The following is a 22,164-nucleotide window of genomic DNA, read 5'->3' as shown; positions in this document are numbered from 1 at the left end:
ATCCCAGGTCTTAAATAATCAAATTTTCCCTTAATCCCACGGTGAGCATACTTTTTCAAAAGCCTTAATAAAAACTATTCAATAGCTGATTGCCAACTGGTGTTGAGTAAGACGGCCTCTGAAATACAAAAATCTAGATACCTACCTGCAACCAAAATAATGTCACAATGAGAATGAGGTCCATAGTTAGTTGGTACTTTCCTCCTCGGATTAGGAATGGTTTGAGAATGCATTAACGTTAAATAGCTGAGGAGAAAGCTGGCCCATATATCAATAGCAAAGAAGGGAGTGAAAAATGTGTACGCTAATCTTTTCAAACAGTGTAACTAAAGCTTCCCAGTGGGTTTCTCCTGGAAAGAACACTTCACGCAATTTTGAAATTGGCATGTCCTAAAGTCAATAGGTTTTATGACTGTCCCCAGTATGGTCTAAATGCCAATCTCTGGGAGACACACCCAGCTGGAGGCAGTCATGGGCTGGTCCCCTGGGGAATAAAGAATTCACAAGCCGCTGACATTATTTCAAGTTGGGGGAATTAAAGAGCCAGCTGCCCAACTGACTATGCCAAGATGGACCACTGAGAAGAGAGAAGTCCTCTTTCGATCAACGGGTGCTCCGGCACCCAGAAGGAAGTCATCAAGGGCCCGTACCTGCCCTCACTTTCAGGGTGAATTTCTTCGACAGCACTGACTTGCCCTTCCTGTCCGCAGAGCAGTGCAAGCAGAGCCGGTGGTACTCGCGCTTCACGTTTCTGATGGTGATGCCAGCCTTGGGATCAGCGACGAACGTCAAGTCCTTGGGAAGAGGTTTCCCCTCGCAGCCCGTGAGGGAGTAATTGGTCACGTCCGGGTCAGTCAGAGGGCAGCGGACCAGCGTGTCATTGCCTTCTTTCCCATACAGGGACAGGCCCATAAGGAAAAGCTTTGCAGGATCTGTGACATATAAAAAAAATCAGTGAATCTGGTCACAGGCACCAAAAAACACTTTTCAAAGATCGAAAACATTACCTTTCCTAACAACCATTCCCAGTGGATCAAAGGCTGCTGAATTTTTTTCTTTGCAGGCAAAAGTAGGATTTACCCAAATAACACTAACAAGTAAGAGTTAATGTTTATTAAACACTTTCCATGTGTAGGACACTAAGCTTGGACCATTACACACCATATATTTCATTTAATTCTCAAAATACCCCTATGTGATGGGCACTATGATTATCCCCCTTTTATAGATGAAGAAACTGAAGGCTCAAAAAAGTGATTCTCCTAAAATATTGTGGCCTGGAAATGGCTGGGCAGAAGTCAAACCCAGCTCTGACCGAGACCAAAATGTGTGCGCTCATATTTTATCATAACCATCACTCTTTCTCTGTAAGCTGTCTGTTAACACCCATTAGGGTCAGGGGAAGGTGTCCTTCCTCTAACCCCTCTGGCAGGGCCCTTTCCAGAGTTCCCAGTCTCCAGGATCTTTTGGCTTCTGAATAGAATCTAGAAAACTATCAGCCGACCACCCCAGTACAAATAACATGGGGGCCTCACTCTATTCAAACTCCTTAAAAGTTAAGTATAACTTTTGGAAATAAAATAATTTCAAACACACAAGGGGAGTTTATGAGTTTCAGGAATACTGTAGCAACTACTTTATTGTCTAAATCAGAACCCTTATGAGTGAAAGGGGGTCGGATGGACTGGGAAAGCCTCAGGCAGACTGGGACCCCATATAACCAAAGACAAACCTCATTCTGTATCCACCATATGCTGCCACCGTTTACAGGTAATATAGATACACAGTCGGGCCAACAGATTTGTGTTTTATTATCTTTCCAATCTGGAAATTAGATGGTCCACAAAAATCAATTTAATATAACTGAAATATACGTCTTACCATTTAATTTTGACCAATTTTGAAAAAGAGTTTTCTAAGATGAATTATGTAGCTCTCAGCCTTTCACTTATTTTGTGAATAAATTACTTCATGGTGGGTGAACAATGGTCTAAGGCCAGTGTTGGTCATTTTTCCATCTACTCTTTCTCAGCTGCTTGAGTCTGGCCCTTACAACAATGCCCCGATTTTCTACATTGCTGTAACCTCAATTATGTAAGTATCCAAACTTCTTAAGTCAGTAATAATTAAGTCTAGTTCTAAGTTATGGAGGACAACTTCCCCTGTACAGAAAATTGGTGAGTTCTGTGAGACTGATTTGACTAATTCAGCAGTTTTCCCCTTTTCGTGAGTTGTCTACCCATCCTATTAATAAGCAGAATGCTTATTACCACCTGGAAAACACAGAGAACCTCTGTCAAAGAACAGGGCACAGGTTGGCTCAACAGCTATGGAGCTGTGTCCAGAGGCCGAGCTGTGGCCTATCAATGTGGACTCCTTTCAGCCACCCAAGTAGGAAAGACAACATACAAACTAAGGGGAGGCAGAGTCAATTTCATGGCACCCTTTATGGCGACCATGTGAGTCATCTTATTTAACCCTGATAAAGCTAGAATGTGCACGATTCTGTCTCCCTAATGACAATTAGGTAAAGAAGACAGAGTAGGTCAATGGTCGGCAAACTCATTAGTCCACAGAGCCAAATATCAACAGTACAACGATTGAAATTTCTTTTGAGAGCCAAATTTTTTAAACTTAAACTATATAGGTAGGTACATTGTTATTAACTTAATTAGGGTACCCCTAAGCTGGCCTTTGCTAAAAACGTCCTCAATCTGATTGAGGTACAGTTCGCTGAGGTCGACCCCTTCCAACTCTCCCATCCACACTCGTCTTGTATACTTGTTTCGCCCAGGCCGAAAACCGACTTCTGCGCCTGGGCCACGAAGTTTCGACCGCACTGTATGTGCGCGCCCGCACGTGGTATTTTGTGGAAGAGCCACGCTCAAGGGGCCCAAGAGCCGCATGTGGCTCGCGAGCCGCGGTTTGCCGACCACTGGAGTAGGTGATCTTATTAAACGTTGCAGGGAGGAACCGAGACTCTTGAGGTTGCTCAGGTTTATGATTTGGGATAAATGTATTCATTATTCTTCCACGATATCATGGATGAGGCCCCCTCCTCGGGCCCGTTTCAATGATAGCCCCACTCCAGGTACAGCCCAGGACTAGAAGTGGGCCTGTATGACTCTTTATAACCTGGCTGTCTCTCTTAAGCTTCAAGTGCTGCAGTTTTTACATCAACACAAAAAGGTACTCACCTCCCACCCCCACTCCCGCCCCCACCCCCGCAAACCTCCTCTTGACAAAGACACACAGCTGAATCACTGACTTCATCACAGGAAATGAGTTACAGAAAACCCATGAACATATTTTTCTTTTGTTTCTAAGAGATCACCATTTTTCAAATGAATCAACTGACATCTATTAAGAACCGAGGAAGGACATGGGGTGCTGTGCTGACTGAGTTATTTTTCTGAGTTTATCCCTTAAAAGTGGGTCAGTTCTCTTCAAGGGTTGGTCTTGTGGAGGCCTTTGGAGACCTTTAGTTCCCCGAAGCGTTTTTTACTAAGTGGGAGTATCTGAGATCTCAAGGCATTAAAATGCAGCCTTCCCAAAGGGCCTAATTTATTCTCAGGGTTTACCCAGAGCACCAGGACAAACGGGCTGACCATACTGTAATCTCATTAGGAAGAGCGTCACAGCCTTGCAGACCTCCAGCTGGAATCATATCCAAAGCCACTAGGTATCAAAAGATGGAGAAACTAGCAAAGAAAAATTTGGTTTAGGCTTCCTCGATCCAGCCAGCAATGTTTTACCCACAGCTTAGTCATCGATATGTCATCCATAATTAAGAACAGGATATTCAGTTCTCTGAAGCACAGCATCAAAGAAAGCTGAGCATTTACCTCTAACAAACACATAAATGGAACTGCTTAAGCCGTCCTCGTTGGTGCACGTGTAATTGCCTGTATTGGTGGCCTCTGCTTTCTCCGTGATCCATTCATTGTGTGTTTTCTCACTCAGCTGACCCAGGGTCTCAAAAGTCCATTTGACAAATCCTGGATCGGTGCAGAGCAGCCTAATCTCGTCGCCAACACTGACTATTAACTCTGATTTTGCTGGATGGATGGATGGTGCAGACAGTCCCCCTGGACTCACAGATGGTTGAGAAGAGCCTGCCAAGAAAAATGGGAATTGTGTTGAGTATGGTTTTTTTTCCTTGGCGAAATAAAGCATCTCTTCCAATATTGATTTTCATCTTCTGTGTACAATAAAAATAGGACAAAGCTGCCCTGCTATTTATAGTCAGAAAGAGTTCTGTTTAAAGTTTAAGTTCCTCTAGAAAGTTAAGTTATTTTCTGCAACCCTCAATTAATCCTGAGGTAACACTTGGTGTTACAAGCCAAGACTTGCTGGATGCCAAGGCCTTCTCTGGGTCAAACATACAGCTGGGTCAAGTTTCCTTTCTGAATATGGGCCACTGCGATGATGCTAACACTCAGATACCCACCCGGCTTAACAACAACAAAAAACAAAATCCCACACTGTAAAAAAGCAACCATTGGCCTGTCACTCTTTTTGGCAAAATGCACATGACCATGACATAGCTTGGCTTTTTCTTAAAGCTTTGTGAATTCAGTTATTTCTATGTAGTTCTCCTTATATGGTGATAGTCATCAAAAGGAGAACTGTTTACGAGTTTCAAACAATAAGGCAGAAAATAAAAATGCCATTTTAAAGATCAGACCGCGAGATACTTCATGGCAAATGTTGGGTTGCAGGCTAATCAACCTAATGTCTAGATAAGTTTCTTTGGTAGTTTAAAGATGGAAACTTCAGACTCTGAACATGAAGCCTGAACCTTAGAAAATTCACAGCAGCCAATTCACTCATCCATTCATGCACCTGTTGCATAAATGCAGACATCTGTTCATTAATTGTGCTCTCATAATCTGCAGAAGCACCATGCCAGGTGCTGGGACAAAGTCCATGGAAGTGGTCCCTACAGGTGGGCCTAACTCCAGAGCTACAACACACTGCTCAAGTGTCAGAATAAGTGAAACATAGCTACAAGCTGAAGAAAAAGTAAGAAATGGGCTGGACCTTGACAATATCAAGAGGAAGCAGAAGAGAACACAGTGGAGACCATGTGAGGTAAGACTAAGCAGGCTAAGTAGGATGGAACCAGATCATCCAGAGCCCTGGACATCTGGTATACATACGTGGAATGTACCTCAGAGACCATGTAGAGTCCCCACAGGTTTTTCAGTAGATAAATGAGATACCAAACATCACCTCGATTCAAGGAGATCGGTGAAAAGCTCTGGTCCTCAGGGAGGCAAAAGTGATAAGGACCTACATTAAGGATATGAGACTCAAAAGGAAGATGAAATATACTGTCAGAGGAGAACACATTTATGGTTCTAGGTCAGTGATGGCGAACCTTTTGAGCTCAGCGTGTCAGCATTTTCAAAAACCCTAATTTAACTCTGGTGCCGTGTCACATATAGAAATTTTTTGATATGTGCAACCATAGTAAAACAAAGACTTATATTTTTGATATTTATTTTATATATTTAAATGCCATTTAACAAAGAAAAATCAACCAAAAAAGTGAGTTCGCGTGTCACCTCTGACACGCGTGTCATAGGTTCGCCATCACTGTTCTAGGTTATAGTGCAATTAAAGCACAAAAGGTTGAATCATGGGCGACCTGGATGAGGAAGAGAGAAGAAAAGGCCCCTGGGTGTGGTGGGCGAGGCAAGAGAAAATCAGAACACCCTGGGGGCGGGGGGGGGCTTTCATCACTTCTGCAGGTTCTTGGAGGAAATGGCTCCTGTGCAGAGTATGTGTGTCCCCTCCACACACATGCAAGGCTGGAGACAAGAACCGACCAGAGCTCTGAAGGAGGAGCTAAAGCCATCCAAGTCTAAGGTGGAGATAGGGGCTGGAGGGAGGCAAAGGCAGCAAGAGAAAGCCATACCAGGAAACCCTCTGCAAGTTCAGGATGGCTAGGGCAGGGAGATGGAGACAGTCAGAAAGGGACTGGGACAGGAGAGGCAAGAGACCTGTTCCCAGGCACTACCTGGGCAGTAGAAAGACTTCTCACTCAACGACTTGAAATGCAGGTGGTGGAAGCAGAGCAATAATGTGTAAAGTTAAAAGACCGGGGACAGATAATCAAGGAAAAGCGTTTGTGGAACAAAGAGAAACACTGAGTATCAATCTTAGAGAGCGCTTCCAGCTAAGAGGGTGTAGAAAAGAGTCAAGAGAGACAAAAAAAAAAAAAAAAAAAAAAAAAGACCACCAGAAAGAAAGGGGAAAGGCTAAAGATGCAAGGAAGGCAACAGATAAGAGGTTTCAAAGAAAAGGTGGGTCTAGGACAGATGCTGAACAAGATCAAAGGGAATCAACATGAACAAAAGTCCCTAAATTTGGTTAGACGAGACCACAGGAAATCCAAGAGTACAATTTCAGTTGAGTGGGAATTTGTTTGCTCCAAGGTTAAAGGCTGCAAGTACAGACCTCTCCTTGGAGAGCTACAGCAAGAGGAAGCAGAGAAGCAGGTCTGTAGTCAAAGGCTAAAACTGAAAGAACATCAAAGATCTGTTGACATTTGAAGGTAAAAAGTAAGATCCGTGAAGAGGGACCGACGGAATGTGCTCTAAAGGGCTGAAACTGTCCCCTGCAGGTGTCTACAGATGACCAGTCTCAAGTCCAGTTTGTTATCCAGACAAATATTTCATTTGGGTGCTTTTCAACCATGAGGTCAAGCAAAGTACACCCCACATCAGAAGACACTCAGCAGCCTTGATTTGTAGAAGATAGCAATAAGGTCAATTGTAATAAAAAATGTTATTAAGCATCAGCAACATGAGAAGTGCTATAGATTGTGTCAGAGGAAGAACACATTCATGGTTCTAGGTCAGGGGTGGGCAACCCCTGGCACGCGTGCCAAACATGGCACGCCAGTAACTTTTGCTGGCATGCAAAACCCTCTCTTATAATCTTCCATTTACAATTTTTTTCTTAATATCGACTTTTTTATTTTTCAGATAAATTCAGTGTAGGTGCATCTTAGGTAAATAAATAATTTTACATAACAAGTTATCTTAAAGACCATAGACATGGATTGATGAGAGGGGAAGAGCAATTTCTATGCCTCTGCCTTAACTCTCCCTGCCTTCCTAGATCCGACCAGTGTTTTGGTTTCATCCATATACGCTTGTGAATCTTTGCTCTCAGTGATGAATTTTGTTAAGTCTCGGAATAGGAGTAGCCTGACGGATGAAAGTAGTAGCTCGTGCATATCTCTGAAGGTCACGAAATATAAACCTGATGTAAAATCTCTGTCATCAGTGATGCAGCAGCCAAAGTCCCACTGATAATATCAAACGGAATCATAAAGTTTTCTGTCGGACTATCAGTGTACATGTATACATTAAAAAATAAATGTATTTTTCATTATCATATACTGTATTTTTGTCGCTCGAATGAATTTCATTATTTCTTCAAGGCTCTTCACATACGTACACCTTAAGAGATATCAAGTAGGCGTAACATGTTCTCAAAAAATTAGGGTTGGCACGCAGAAGAATTTTGAGTCAGAGATTTTGCTGGTTTTGGCACGCACTCACAAAAAGGTTGCCCACCCCTGTTCTAGGTTCTAGTGCAATTAAAAATACAAAAGGTTGAGTCATGGGTGACCTGGCTGAGGGAGAGAGAAGTAAAGGTCCCTGGGTGTGGTGGGCTAGGCAAGAGAAAAACAGAACACCCTGGGGGCAGGGGAGGGCTTTCATCACTTCTGCAGGTTCTTGGAGGAAATGGCTCCTGTGCAGAGTATGTGTGTCCCCTCCACACACATACAAGGCTGGAGACAAGAACGGACCGGAGCCCAGTAGGCTCCAACATCTAAATGGAACTGTCAGAATATGGAAATGAAGTGGTTGGGATTATTTTCAAAGTCATCCAGAGTATTAAATAATGAAAAGAGGCACAGCCATAAATAGAGACACTATCATTTCAATTATTTACCTCCCTTAAAATAAGAGTAGTTCCAAGTGATTATGAATGACATTGACAGTAAGTTCAATCCAAAAATTACCACAGAATTTATATCCCAAATATGTCAACCAATTCAATTTTCTCATGATTGAATCTTGAGGACATATGTAGATATTGCAATCCAGGCAAATACATATGGCTGCCTTCTGGGGACCTACCATGCCAATATAGGCAAGGCCTAGCTGTGCGACTTAAGGTAGGTCACTCAACATCTCTGTGTCCAAGTTTCCGCATCTGAAAAATGATGATAAAAATATCTTCATCTCCTGGGAATTATTATGGGAGCCAAAAGCAGTAAATACATGCAAGGAGCTTGACACAAGACTGAGCAGTTTTTGGTAAGTGCTAGCTGTTATAGAGAAGCAGTAAAGCATACTAGGTAAGAGCTTGGCTCTTGAATTAAGACTATCTAGATTTGCATCCTGGCTCTGCCACTAAGTATGTAATACTTGGGCAAGTTACTAATCAATTCTACCTCAGTTTTCTCATCTGTAAAGTAGGGGCAGTAATAGCACCTATTTCATACGGCTGTTACGTAAAGCACCCAGCGCTGTGCTTGGGCACGTAGAAAACACATGATTGATATTTGGCACAATTATTCTGAAAACAGAACCTCTTACTATCCCTCCAATCAGTCCTGACTTACTCACTTCCTATGGATGTGCACGGTTCCATCATTTCCCAAATGGATTCCTGCCTGACTTCCACCTTCCTTGGCAGCAAATCCCAGCAAGCTTTCCTTTGAAATGTCTAACACACATCCTTTCTACCCATGCTGCCCCACCCCATAGTAGCCATTCACGGACCTCCTCACAGAGAGATAACATCCTCTCCTATAAGGTCTCCATGACTCCAGCCCCTTGCTTACCCCACCCCCAACTCATTCTATTTCATAACCCTGAGATCAACCAGTTAAAAACACCACCTTTTCAACAACCCCACCCCAAGTCTCAAAAACCCTACCAGAGACAGCAGCTAACACTGACATCAGGTACAGCTTACAAAGCACTTTCTTGAAATTCGTTGCTAGCTGTTCCCTCTGGATCCAACCTGCCTCTCTAATAAGACAGACCCTTAGGATGCTGGCTGCGGATTCTGCAAACATTCCTTATCCTTGGCATTCTCACTTTCCTGCCTGTGCCCGAGGAACTGCCTGCTCTACCAATTCACCTCCCTGTCATCTGGAATAGCCCAGTCTTCATGGATGTTGTCCCCTCACCACTTCAGGTCACAATCACCTGTCCTCACCAAATCCCACCGCCATGTCCAGCCCCATCAACCACATGGTTTGCATTGATGCTCAATAGTTGTCTTTATCCACCTACTCCCAGGTCTTAGAGGCCTCAGAGTAAGAATTCGAAATTGTACTTTCCCTCTTTTGCACAGTCATAAAAACACTCCCTTCAATCCCTGACATTTAGAAGACTGAGGGAGGTCAGGTTCCTAAACACCCAGCCCCTGTAACAGATGTCCACTGTCCAGTGGCCTCGCCCCAAAAGAGGACAGAGGTCAACTCTGCTCCTTCACTGAGCAAAGGGACTGGATGAATTCATCCGCCAATACTACCATGGATACGTGCAAAAAAGGAGCTTCCAAATTTGAGCTCACTAGTTTATGCTTTATGCCTAGGGTGGGTTTTTAAAAATAAATTTTTAAAAATCATTACCACCATAAGCATTCATAGTTTTATTTTCCAGATAAGTTATGTATAAGTTCAACCCTCAAACTCACACTATTTAAATGAAAATAGAGCTTATGTTACAGTGGGACTGTGGGTATTATTTATTCTCTTTTTTTCCAAACTATCTTGAATATTGTTATAATGTTCTCACAATAAAAAAAAAAAAGACTATGGAGATTCATGTTAAAAGGTGTGTGTGTGTGTGTGTGTACACACAGACTTACCTTTCTACCTTCATTATATTTAAAATTCAATACCAATAAGGCATTCCAGCTGAGTTTTGAAATTGCTCTGAAATTACACATTTTGAAATGTTTCTGAGAACAGCAAGTTCTCAACAGATGTTTGTCAAACTGGGTTTTACCTACCTCAGGACTCTGCATTAGAAAATGTACTTCCCTAATTATGTTTGGCTAAGGCTAATATTAAAAGTTGTTTTCTGTTCCCTGAACACATTAATTAATGAGCAAAACAAAACAAAACAACACCACCATTCTGGGGACCAGCTCTAGTCAATGACGGCTCTGAGCTAAGAACTCCAGGAACTATTCAGCAAGTACTTATCCAGGTACCTTCCTCAGTGCTGAACCTAGAAGACAGTCCTTGTACTCAAAGAGCAAAAACAAGGCAGGAAAGGGGCACTTGTGACCAGTCAACAATGCAAAATTTTAATAAGAGTTCAAGCTATAGGCCGACATATCCTCCAGAGCCTTTCGCAAGTATAAAATTCAACCATACCCAAAAGAATTGAAAGCAGGAATGCCAACAAGTATTTGCACACCCATATTTATAGCAGTACTAGAGACCCAGTGCACAAAATTTGTGCACTGGTAGGGTCCTAGCTCCCTCCATTTCCCTGGCTGGCCCCACCTCCTGGTCAAATTCCCAGAAGAACTCCTGGTCAAAGGAACAATTTGCATACTATGCTTTTATTATATAGGATATTCACAATAACCAAAAGGTAGAAACAGCCCAAGTTCCACAGACAGATGAATGGATAAACTAAACAAGGTATATGCATACACCAGAATATTATTCAGCCATAAAAAGGAATTAAAGTCTGACATATGCTACAACATGAATACACTTTGAAGACATTATGCTAAGTGAAATAAGTCAGACTCACAAGGACAAATATTGTATGATTCCACATATATGAAGTGGAATTTATATGAAGGCAAATGAACAGAAACAGAAAATAGAATCGAGATTACCAAGTGCTAGGGGTAGGGAGGCAAAGAGAGTTTACAGGGTACAGAGTCTCTGTTGGGAACGACAAAAAAAAGTTCTGGAAATGAATAGTGGTGACAGTTGCCCAACACCATGAATGTACTTAATGGCACAGACTTGGACACTTAAAATGGTACTTTTTATATTATGGAGATTTTAGCATAATTTTGAAAAGCCAAAATTTTAAAATCCAACACTTTTTAAAATTCAAGGCCCACGTGAAGCCTCAAACTTTCTCAGCTATCTTGGCTCTTTCTCATTGGATCACTCTGACCTCCAGTATCAGCCTCTGTGAGCCCCTAACTTTGTTTTAAACCATCTCATGTAAAACTTTAATTTGTCATCATTTTTATTTGGTCCACGCAGTTCTGAGGGGGCATGAATGGCATCTTCATTCCCATCTCTCTATTGCCTTCTACAAAGTCGCCATTTCTAGCAGGAGCTGTTAACCCACTGAACTCAATAACCTAAGTTTTATACCACACTGGCCACTACTGTCCAGGAAACTTTGAACGTTCAAGGTTATCAGGTTCTCTTTTTTACGCTTTTGCTTTTCTGCTCACACCATCTGAGTCATTGCGTTCTATTCTCAAACCTGTTTATGGAAGTTCAACTTGGCACTACTATATACTAGTATAAATTAAGTACATGTTTTAAATATTGATGAAATATGAGTGTGTGCATTGGGGAGAGCTGTGAAGTCTCTGATAACTCAGAAACACTTTATAAGATGGCTCAACTGGAAAAAAAAAAGAACTGTCAATTAAATGTGAGTAAAACATTTGAGGATTATGGGAGGGCCTCCAATTCACAAACACGGGGAGCCTACCTCCCAACTGTTTCATAAGCACTGCCTTTATGGAAACTGAAATTAGAAACTGCAGACCTTGCATTTTGGGTGTGGTGTATGGTGAGGACGGCAGCTCACAACTCCCATCAGTCAAAGCCAAACTCAGACAACCAAAACTCAAAGAAAAGGTTTTACTTCTCCATCAAAAAGAACACAGCCGTTCATCTGTCTTCTCTTAAGTGAAAATAAAATATTCAAGGTATGCCTGTGTTGTTGTTGTTTGTGATCTTTGGATTAAATGACAAATTGATAGTCCAGCCTGGGCTTCTGACCGTCGAAGGTTCTCTGACGTGTGTAAGTGGGAGCGACCTGCTTGAGCCTGGGTGCTTCCCAGTCGCCTCCAGTAGGGGCTGGACCATGCCAACCACTACTGCAATCTAGAGTCTCAGCAGTCCCCACCCCAGTCTTCACACCCTTCACAAACGCCTAAAGCTGCAAAGACTGATTTACAACTGAGTTTAAAAGTAAGGAAGTCATTTCAAAACCTTTTGTCCTTGGGACACAAATATAAGGAATCAAGCAAAATAACGGTGGGGAGGAAAACCCACATAGAGAGGCCTCCTCTAGTTTTGGGGAAGTAGAGCAAGAACTGTGACTAAGGCGGAGCTGTAAACTCCATTAGAGTTCAACTACTCTTTGGTTCATGTACTGTTTAACCACAATTTGTAATAAAAAAGCTAATGATTTGTATACCCTACTGTTTCTGACATACTTCTATATCCCCATAGGAATAAACTAGATAAAAAAGCAAGATGGAAGGATCCTAGTAATTGCCCACAACACCCATGAGGCTTTCCAACAGTAGATGATACTGGAAATAGAATAAAGCTGGGGGAAGCAGGATTATGAGCTCAGTGAAAACTACTCATGTCCTTAAAAATGCTCTTGCCCAGTGGCAGGGAGGTGCAAATCCACTCTGGATCACCCACACACACGGCAGGAAGCCATGCTGTGGAGAACCCCAGATGGTCCCCACTCCCCCGTGGTGCGGCCAGGCCACCACAGCCATGCAAGTCTGTCACTTCAACATGCATCTATTGCAGCAGTGAACTAGACACTGATGGGCAGCCTTGTGTAGAAGACAAATCCAATGCAAATGAAATAAAAATGCTGAAAGTTGATGAATATGTCCCCAGGACTCAAAGGGACAGCGACTATTCTGCCTGAAAGGACCATAAAAAGCTCCAGGGGAGAGGCTGTGAAAGCTGAGCCTGAAGACTTTGTGTTTGCGTGTGTCCTGTTGGCAGGTATAATCAAGGTAGGGAGAGGCAAAGGCAAAGTTCTCAGAAGGTGTAAGTGATTCAGGAAAAGCAGGTACTATAAGGACCACCCCCCCCAAAAAAAACAAAAACAAAACACAACAACACACATACACACACACAAACTGTGAGCTCTCATAACCCAAAGCAAGGTCTGCATCCATCTCTAGTCTCAAATCCTCACACACCAGGAATACAGAGCATGCCCAGTAAGAGCTCTGTGAGGGAATGACTACATCTAGGAAATGTGCGGTACAGGACAGAGGAAGATCATCTGGGACATCATCTTACAGAGCATGCTTCTCTGATCTATGGTGTTTCTAACTCACTTTCTTAAAGGTCAGTTTCAGTCAGTGGCAAGTAATGTTAAACATTCTTTTATATTACATTATATAGCATAAAATAGAAAGTAAAATCAAATGCATTTTTGAGGGGGGTGAGGTGGGGAAGAAACCATGAGCTTTCAAAGAACTAGAACTACCTTACAACCACATACTCTCAAACACACCACCCACCTCCCGACTGCCTCCAGCCTTGAACACTGCCTCCATGGACAAGTTTGAGAACAGTCCTAAATGAATCATGTGAATCTGGATTCACAATTCTATTTCCAGAGGATTCTGGGTAAGAGAGAGTTCAGATGTATCTTTAATCTTGCAATACAGAGATTAAAGTTCTTATCTGGGTAGAACTCATTAAAATCTACTCAAATTAAGACAGGAGGTAAATAATAGGCATTTACATGATTTCCTCACTGCATTTTAAGTCTCCCACTGCAATACTCCGGTGATGGGGCCTGAAGAGAAGAATTCCCTGGTACAACACCGATTTGTAGTTAGTGTTTTAAAAAGAAAGAAATGTTCTATCTGCATGCCAGGCCTCATAAAGGTATTAGGTACAGATATTTAATGATCATACAAAATCCATTTCAATATTTGAGACAGTTTACGGTTTCAAGCAATATACCATTGTAAATGACCTGCCATTTGAAAGTCAGTTTAAAAAAAAAAAAATCACAAAATAACAAAGACTTCACCGCAGAAAAGTATTTGAAAAAGCAGCTCCTTAAGCACATTGCGGTGTTGGTGTAAAGATTATGAACTAATTGACAGAAGTGAAGGGAAGGACAGAGAAATAAAAGCTGGAGCATTAGTCATTAGTGGCAGAGAGAGATGGCTCGGTAACAAAGCAAGCACTTCTGAAAGGGTTTTCATTGATGACATGGTAATCGAGCTCCTACCATTTGGCCTGGGTGGAGCTGGGACCAGGAATACAGAGCTGGGGCTCCCAGCCCAGCGGGGGAGACCGTGGCACAGATAATGATCACACAGTGAAGCAGAGGCGGTGGGCAGGAAGAGGGTTCAGAAAAGCATTCCTAGAGCTCAAAGCAGAAAATGGTGTGACCTGGCCGAGCTTGGGGCAGAGGGAGAGAAAGGTCTGTTGGGTGGGAGGACCACGAGAGCTAATAACACAGCACTCTAAGGCCCCAGCATCCCTCAGAATGGAGACAGCACAGGTGTGAGGCCAGGAGGCTCTAAGGGCAGGACCACAGTGGCACCTCCTCTGTCATGTAAGGGGGTGAACCTGTCTGACGGGGATCTACTGATGTATGTTGTGGGGAGGCCCTCTGGAAGCAGTGAAGGATAGTACTGACCGGCTGAACTAGAGACAAGGACAGCTAGATCCAGACAAGAGCGAATGACAGCATAAGCCAGAGGTGTGGGACCGAGAGCAGAGATGGATGTTTACTAGGTGAATAGGGGGCCTCGGGATGGGCTGGATCTGAGCAATGAAGAAGAAAGGAGGAGGAGAAGGAAAGAGATCCTTGTTTTTTGCTTATGTGATGGGGAGATGAGTGCCAACAGATTGGAGGAGGAAAAACAAATGTAGAGACATGTGGACCAGCGGATGGCAGCTGGAAGGTGCTGGAAGTTGCTAGGGCTCAGGGGAGAAGCCGGTACAAGGGAGGCCAGGACCGCAGACATACTTACAGGGGGTAATGGGGGCTGTCCCTGAAGTCACTCAGGGAGGGAGTGAAGAATATGAGGGATAAAGGGGCAGAGAAGGAAAAGACACGGCCCAAGGTGCCTAGAGTCGGGTAGAGATGGCAATGAGAACCAGGAAATTCCAGGCTAGATGGTGCAGAGGGCCTTTTACATGGACTGCGGAACCTCTGAAGGCGTGGCAGCAGGCAGGGGAGCAGAAACGGACAGAGAACCAGCCCCAAAGTCTTAAGCACACAGGAGGGTTGTCACTGACAGTAGTGAGGAGGGACAGTCAGGTAACTGACATCTCTCACTCGCATCCCTGGTTGCACACTAGAATGGCCAATGTCCCAGACATGCCCCGCCCCGCCCCACCCCGCCCCACGCCAACCACAGCAGAGCCTCTGATGGTATTGCAGGTTGTAGGATGTGGGAGAGGAGCTTGACTACATGTACTGTTGGAGACAGCAACTTCCGGGCGAGTTGTGGGGAACAGGAGGAGGGGAGGAGAGTGGAGGGGAGGAGAAGGAGGAGGAGAAAGGGGGGTGGGGAGCTCTTGGAATCAGTGATCAAGGAAGGCTGTGGCTAATGGCAGAGGGGAAGGCACGGATGGTGCACACAGGGGCTCGGATGAAGAGTTGGGAGATGAACAGCCACAGAGGCAGGCAGCCAGGGAGAACAGTAAAGAAGAAAGGAACCGGAAGCGGGAACAGAGAGGTGACTGGCAGAGAAGGCTGAGAAGCAGGCCTGACTGGAAGCTCCTAAGGTCTGATGAATGTGGCCATGAGATGCACGACCCCATTTGGCTCAAAGGCATCAAAGGCTGGGCGATGGGGGGGGGGGGGGGGGGGGAATACCATTTTTTAAGGCCCTCCTTCTTTGGACCTACTCTTTTCAGGAAAGCATGAGTGGCACAAAGCAGCTAGGGGAACCACATTTCCCACGGACACTGGAGGAAGAGTGGGTGCACCAGGCTCCCTGGTTCTAGAAAGGGATGTCCCACAGCAAATGGGGTGCCCTTCTCAGGGGAGGCAGGGTCAGGCGGCGCCACCCCCACCCCACCTTCTCGCCGGCTCACCTTTCTGTGGGTTTTCAGCTTGGGTGGATTCACCTGTGGTTTGGGCCCTTCCTGCCTCTGCTACTGAGAGTGGTTTCCTCCTGGGGACCAAGTCAGGCCCTCTATTTTCTGCTTTAACCACATGGACAAACCCAATGCTAATAAATCACCTGTGTTGAGCACACCTTTCCTGTAGCATTTGCATTTGCAGCTTTTCTGGCGGTTACTGTGATCCCTGGGAAAATCATGCAGACCTCAGGCTCTGCTATAAAGCATTTTCCCACCTCAGATCCCTCAGCCTTGCCCCACGGGGGCTTCTCAGCAGTTGAACCCTCCATGCTTTCCTCCTCCTTCCTCCGGATTCACAAGCATGCCATCTGGTGGCAAGAGAAGACACCCTCCGGTTGCTTTGCCTTTTGAAAAAGGACACCCAAGATCAAGGGGGCGTTAAACGTTCTACATGCCTCTAAGGAAACTTACTACGAGGAGTGGACAGCAGAACTTCAAGCTGCCAATCAATGTCTTCTAAAGATGTGACAACGGTCACAGCTTTCCTCAAGGTGAAGGAGGGGAAAAGTAGTGATCGTTTGGTGTCTGCCAAGATATCTAATGTTTGTACACTTTAGATGAAATGTGTAACTGCACGTTTTCACTCTAAAGTAGCTAGTGGAAGGCATAAGGAAAGAAATGCAATGATGGGGACATAGAGAAGTTCGGGATTCTAAATCTTGGGCAAGTCACTTAGGTTCTCTGGGCCTTGGTTTCCCCTTCTGAAAAACTACAAAGAGCCCAGTAAAAGCCATCAAAAGCGCGAAGATTCTAGGATCTGTAATCAAACACGTAGGCCATAAAAGGGTCAAGAGAAAGCCCCTTATAAAGATCCAGTGGCAGGACATGAAAGGTACTAAACTATTTGTGGTGAGAATTAACAGCAGTGATTCTTTCATGGCATCAGTAATATAACTAACCACCTATTTGTTTTTAAACTGCTGCTTGAACACAGAATAAAGACCTAAACATGGAATCCCTGGCTCTTACAGCTTGTGACGTGAACAACTGTGATAAACATATCATTCAACACGGAAAGGACCCCCTTCAGTATATTATCTTGCAAAATGTCTTCTAGACATGCACACATCGCCAGCACCAAAGGCTACTTAATATATTTCCTACTCCGCTCATCCGAAGAAAAATACAGCCCCATGTTTGAGGAAGCAGGACTTCCCCTTTTGATCTCAGCCAAAGATATGTACAGACAGGAAAACCTTTATCTGCCATTATGAAGTCGGTCTTTGGGGACTCAGATAAGGACTGGATTTGACAAGCACAATATATTAGGATCCATTCCCGCAGCAAAGAGGAACTTTCTCATTTCCAGTGGGTTTTTCCCAATAGCCCAGAACCGGTCCTGTTGTGAATATGTAGGTTTCCATGTTTTGAGCTCTGGGAAGCACTTACTGAAACCTGAACCAGATTAAGAAGCACTGGGATTCAAATCCAGTAAACACCAGAACAAGACGCACACTCTATGAAGTTAGAGCCGGGGAGCTCTTGACTTCTTTCAACCTTAACTTCCTTAACTTACAGAAGGACTAAGAACAACGTGAAAGGCAAGAGGAGCCCTTGCAGGTTTGGCTGGGTGGATAAAGCATCGGCCTGCGGACTGAAGGGCCTCGGTTTCGATTTCGGTCAAGGGCACATACCTCGGTTGCAGGCTCCCCGTCCTGGTCAGGGGGGCATGCGGAAGGCAACCAATCGAAGTGTCTCTCTCACATCAGTGTTTCTCTCTGTCTCTCCCTCTCCCTTCTAGTCTTTCTAAAAATCAATGGAAAAAATATCCTCGGGTGAGGATTTAAAAGAAAAGAAAAAAAAAAAGCAAGATGAGCATGGCCAAGGTCAGCTATGCTAGTCAAAGGCCAGCTTTCCCCTGAGACCTACCTACCAAGCACCAAGGAAGAGCTTTGTGTGTGCATGTCTTACCTCCAAGAAGGCCCTCCTGGCTGCACACTCCAGAGAGGAGGGCTACAGCCGATCCTCACAAGGCAGTACAGAAGGACCTGCAGGTGTAAACTGCCTTCACATTAGCATTGTCCTGCACACGTGCGGAGAGTGTGGGCAGCACTCCAATACTAACTAATCACCCTACCATTTCCTCCTACCAGGAAACTGAGAATTGCTCAAAATGTCAATTCCCAGGCTCAGGAGGAAAAATGAAGTTGTGCTGGCAGGAAATGAGGTTGTGCTAGCGGCAAATGAAAACCTTAAGACGTAAAGATACCTGACTCCATAAGCTCTCGCTCTAATTCTGTAGCATCGCATTCTAATGACATCCAATGAAATACCATAAAGTTAAGGACTAGGGAGTCAGCATTTACAGACACAAACATAAATATATGCCAATTAGGCACTGAATTATTTTCATGTGGTAAAATATACCTAACATAAAGTCTACCATTTTAACCATTTTTAATTGTACAGGTGAGTGGCATTAAGTACATTCACAATGTTGTGCAAACATTACCACAATCCATCTCCAGAACTTTTTCATCATCCCAAGGTGAAACTGCCCATTCAATAATAACTCACCACTCTGCCACGCCTGCACCACCACCCCCTCCCCCGCCCACAGCAACCACCATCTACTTGACTAAGGATCTCATACAAGTGGAACCATACAATAGTTGTCCTTTTGTGCCTTGCTTATTTAACTCAGAATAATATCTCCAAGGTTCATCTGCAGCATGTGTCAGTTTCCTTTTGAAAGCTGAATAATATTCCATTGTATGTATATACCACATCTTTGTTTACCCATTCATTCTGACATTTGGGTTGTTTGCCTGAGGCCTTTTTTTAAAAAAATCTGTCTTCAAATGTGATCTACACTGCTGAAAGGCCTCTCTGATTTTCTAGTTCTGAAACACACTAGGAATCCTACTTGGCTTAAACAGATACTTAAGCTAATTCTCACCATAATGGGTAAATCAATACATGTTACTGGTGGATATACTCTAAACCAGTGATGGCGAACCTTTTGAGCTCGGCGTGTCAGCATTTTGAAAAACCCTAACTTAACTCTGGTGCCGTGTCACACATAGAAATTTTTTGATATTTGCAACCATAGTAAAACAAAGATTTATATTTTTGATATTTATTTTATATATTTAAATGCCATTTAACAAAGAAAAATCAACCCAAAAAATGAGTGTCATAGGTTCGCCATCACTGCCCTAAACCCTGCTTTTAATTGACCCGTCAGATAGTCGCACCTTCTCCTCCATTCCATACAGAGAACGGACAGAATGCTTGTTTTCCTTCTACTTACACTTTCAAAATGTCATTTTATAGCCACGAGACAGTAAAAGGAAGTGAAAACAGAAGTATCAATAGCAGCAATAATACAAAGGAATTTTATCTGAGGCAGTTGCCAGAGAAAAGGTTACCAGCATTGATAACTGTCTTGCAGGCAGACTTGCCTGAGCTGGAGCAAAAACAGTTTAGCTGCAGCTCCGGATAACAGGCCGAGGCAAGGGCCCTTCGCCCCTCTTTTCATAGAACAGGTAGAAACCTAGAGGGAGCCTTTTTTTATGTACTTGCCTTTGTGTTACTTTGCCAAAGAAGAGGTTCCGCTTTTATAGAGTCTAGAGAGAGCCAATTTCCAGGACCGCAGTGGATGAGTTTTAGGGTCTGAGTTGAATTAAAAGGACTAGGGCTAAGATTGAGGAGAGCGAGAGGCTCAGAGTGTACCTCCCAGGAGGGGCCTCGACCCTGGATGGGGGAAGGCCACACTTGGGTGGAGGGCAGAAGAGGAAACTCATTCTGGTTGGCCTCAATGCTCTCACAAAATACAAAGCTGAGTTTCCTTGGAATTGGTCTTGGGGGGAGGGGGAGGTTAGCAACTTACTCTCAAAATGGTTCAGAAAAAATAGCATGCATTTACATAGACAAAGTAAAATGTTAACAATCAGTGAGTCTAGGTGAAGGGCATTCTGGAATTCTCTGTACTACTCTTGCAACTTTTGTAACTTTATTTAGCAGCATTTTTCAGCCTGCGGGCAAGCTCAGAGTCTGGAGAAGACGGTGCTGCTAAAGCAATAGGAATATAGAAAAACTGGTGTGGGGTTTGGAGCCGGACAACCATGGATTTCAATCCAAGCTATGAGCTGTGGGAAAGTTACTTGACCTCTCCAAGCTTCAGTTTTGACACCTATAAATTGGGGTTAAAATATTTCAGGATTCTTACATCATCTCCAACTCCTTTATGTAGCCTGCAATCAATAAACAGTCCTGTTGTTACTACTGCTGTAATTACCGCACTCGATAGTAACAAAGGTAGGTAAGAGGGTACCAGAGAAAGGATGAGAGCCACACTGGGATCCAGGATGGGTGGGAAGGCATAGGGGTGGAGGGAGGAATGTGGAATGACTGAAGTATGAGGGAATATGGCATCTAATAAAGATAAATAAAATAAAGGCATAGGCACTAAAACATAAAATGATAGCCATTCATGCCATCAACACTCCTAGCCAACTCAGCAGATTATAGCTGTTGTGACACCGAATGAGAAGTTGTGTTTAGGACTTTAGTTCCAACATTTACTGTGTTTATCACATTCACTTATTCTAAAAGGAGTTTACAATAGGTCTAAAAGACTATGTTGAACCTCAAAAATGTAAAACAAACAAACAAAAAAATCCTACAACAATCAACTAATTTAACACATGAGTCAACAGATGATCATCAGTTCCTCTACTGACAGCAATATTCCCATTGAAACCCCTATCTTTAAAAAAAAGTTGAGTCCTCACTCTAAATATATTTTTATAAATTACACATGTGGTTGTTATTGGCAATCCTTTTACTAAATATCAACAAGGCTTACTCGGTGTCTTATTCGAGGCAGATGCCCCGCCTTGAAGCTGCTGCCTCTGGAAGGCTAACCCCATCCATTCACCTTCTAGAACAGGAATGAAAAGCTCTAGCTTTCTCCAAGCCAAAACAAAGGAACTACAATAAGGCAAAGAAGTGCATCTGCTCCTCTATTAGAAGTGGGTGGGAGAATATGATGCCCCAACATCAATTTTGTGAGTTGCAAGCAGCAGCTCTTTTTGGACAAGTCATTTCCTTGAAAACTTCCCAGGTGCCGCCTGTACCACCTTGGCTGCCGGCTTCTGGTCCATGCACTATGAACATTTCCAAGATCAGAGGCTTTCTCTCTTTTCTCACATCCTTGGAATAATATTACTCAAGAACTTCTCTGGGGTATCCCAGAGGCCAGACCCCAAATTAGAACCAAGTTATGAAATGTTGCTGCCACTGTGCAAGGAACCTGCCTTTCCTGTGATAGGACTGCATGGTGGTGGCAATTGCTCCTGCAGATAAAACTCATTAGGTGACATCTCTATCAAAATTTCATACATTAACCAGCCCGATAGCATAGGGATAAAGATGGGACTGCCGCCCCCCGCCCCCCTCCATCATTCATTCTCTCATCTGAAAATATTTCCTGAATGCTTGCTGTGTGCTGGGCTCTCCCGCTAGAGCTGAACAAGGCAACGTGTCTCTCCCCGACACGAGAAATAAACTAGTAATTATACAATTATATAATTACAACGTGATGAGCACACAGACGTGCACTGCACAAGGAGAGCTGACCTGACCTACCCTGGGGGGTCAAAAGGAAACATAAGCTGGGATCAGAAGTGCACTAGGAGGCCAGGGGGGAACGTGGTGCCCCTCGCAGTGCTGGATGGAGCAGGACGCCTTTAAGGAGTAAGAAGAAGCACTGAGAGCCATCGATAAGGGAGGGAGTGTGTGCAAAATGGAGATCAAAAGGAAACACGGAGGCCCTGAACTGGATCCGCGTGCACACATTTTATTCTAAGAGCACTGGGTTTTAATCAGAAGGAGCCTCAATCATATTTGTCCTTTCTAAAAACCACCTCTAGGGGGGCCTTCCTGTCCCCTCTCCCAGGCGCACACACGTTTTCTGAAGGCTTCTTGCAGCCTCAGTCGAGGCACTGTCCCACGGTGCTGCAGTTGTCTGTTTTCCTGTCTGGACTAACTGACACTCTATCTTCTTGGTGCAGCAGAAGGAGAAC

General features: G+C 43.9%; 1 protein-coding gene across 10 annotated transcripts in view; it reads right to left on the bottom strand.

Moving 5' to 3' along the window:
- KIT (KIT proto-oncogene, receptor tyrosine kinase) overlaps nt 1–22,164 on the bottom strand; it is an 81,277-nt gene that overhangs the window by 40,573 nt on the left and 18,540 nt on the right. For all 10 annotated transcript variants that reach the window (XM_036334134.1, XM_036334209.1, XM_036334151.1 and 7 more), the window contains exons 2-3: nt 3,846–4,115; nt 651–932 (exon numbers count right to left, since the gene is read on the bottom strand). In XM_036334134.1, coding sequence (XP_036190027.1) covers nt 651–932; nt 3,846–4,115 — 552 coding nt within the window. The remainder of the gene's footprint in view (nt 1–650; nt 933–3,845; nt 4,116–22,164) is intronic.

Source organism: Myotis myotis, unplaced genomic scaffold (assembly GCF_014108235.1).
Source record: "Myotis myotis isolate mMyoMyo1 unplaced genomic scaffold, mMyoMyo1.p scaffold_m19_p_1, whole genome shotgun sequence".
NCBI classification, from domain to species: Eukaryota; Metazoa; Chordata; class Mammalia; order Chiroptera; family Vespertilionidae; genus Myotis; species Myotis myotis.
This window is presented reverse-complemented; position numbering and strand designations above follow the sequence as displayed.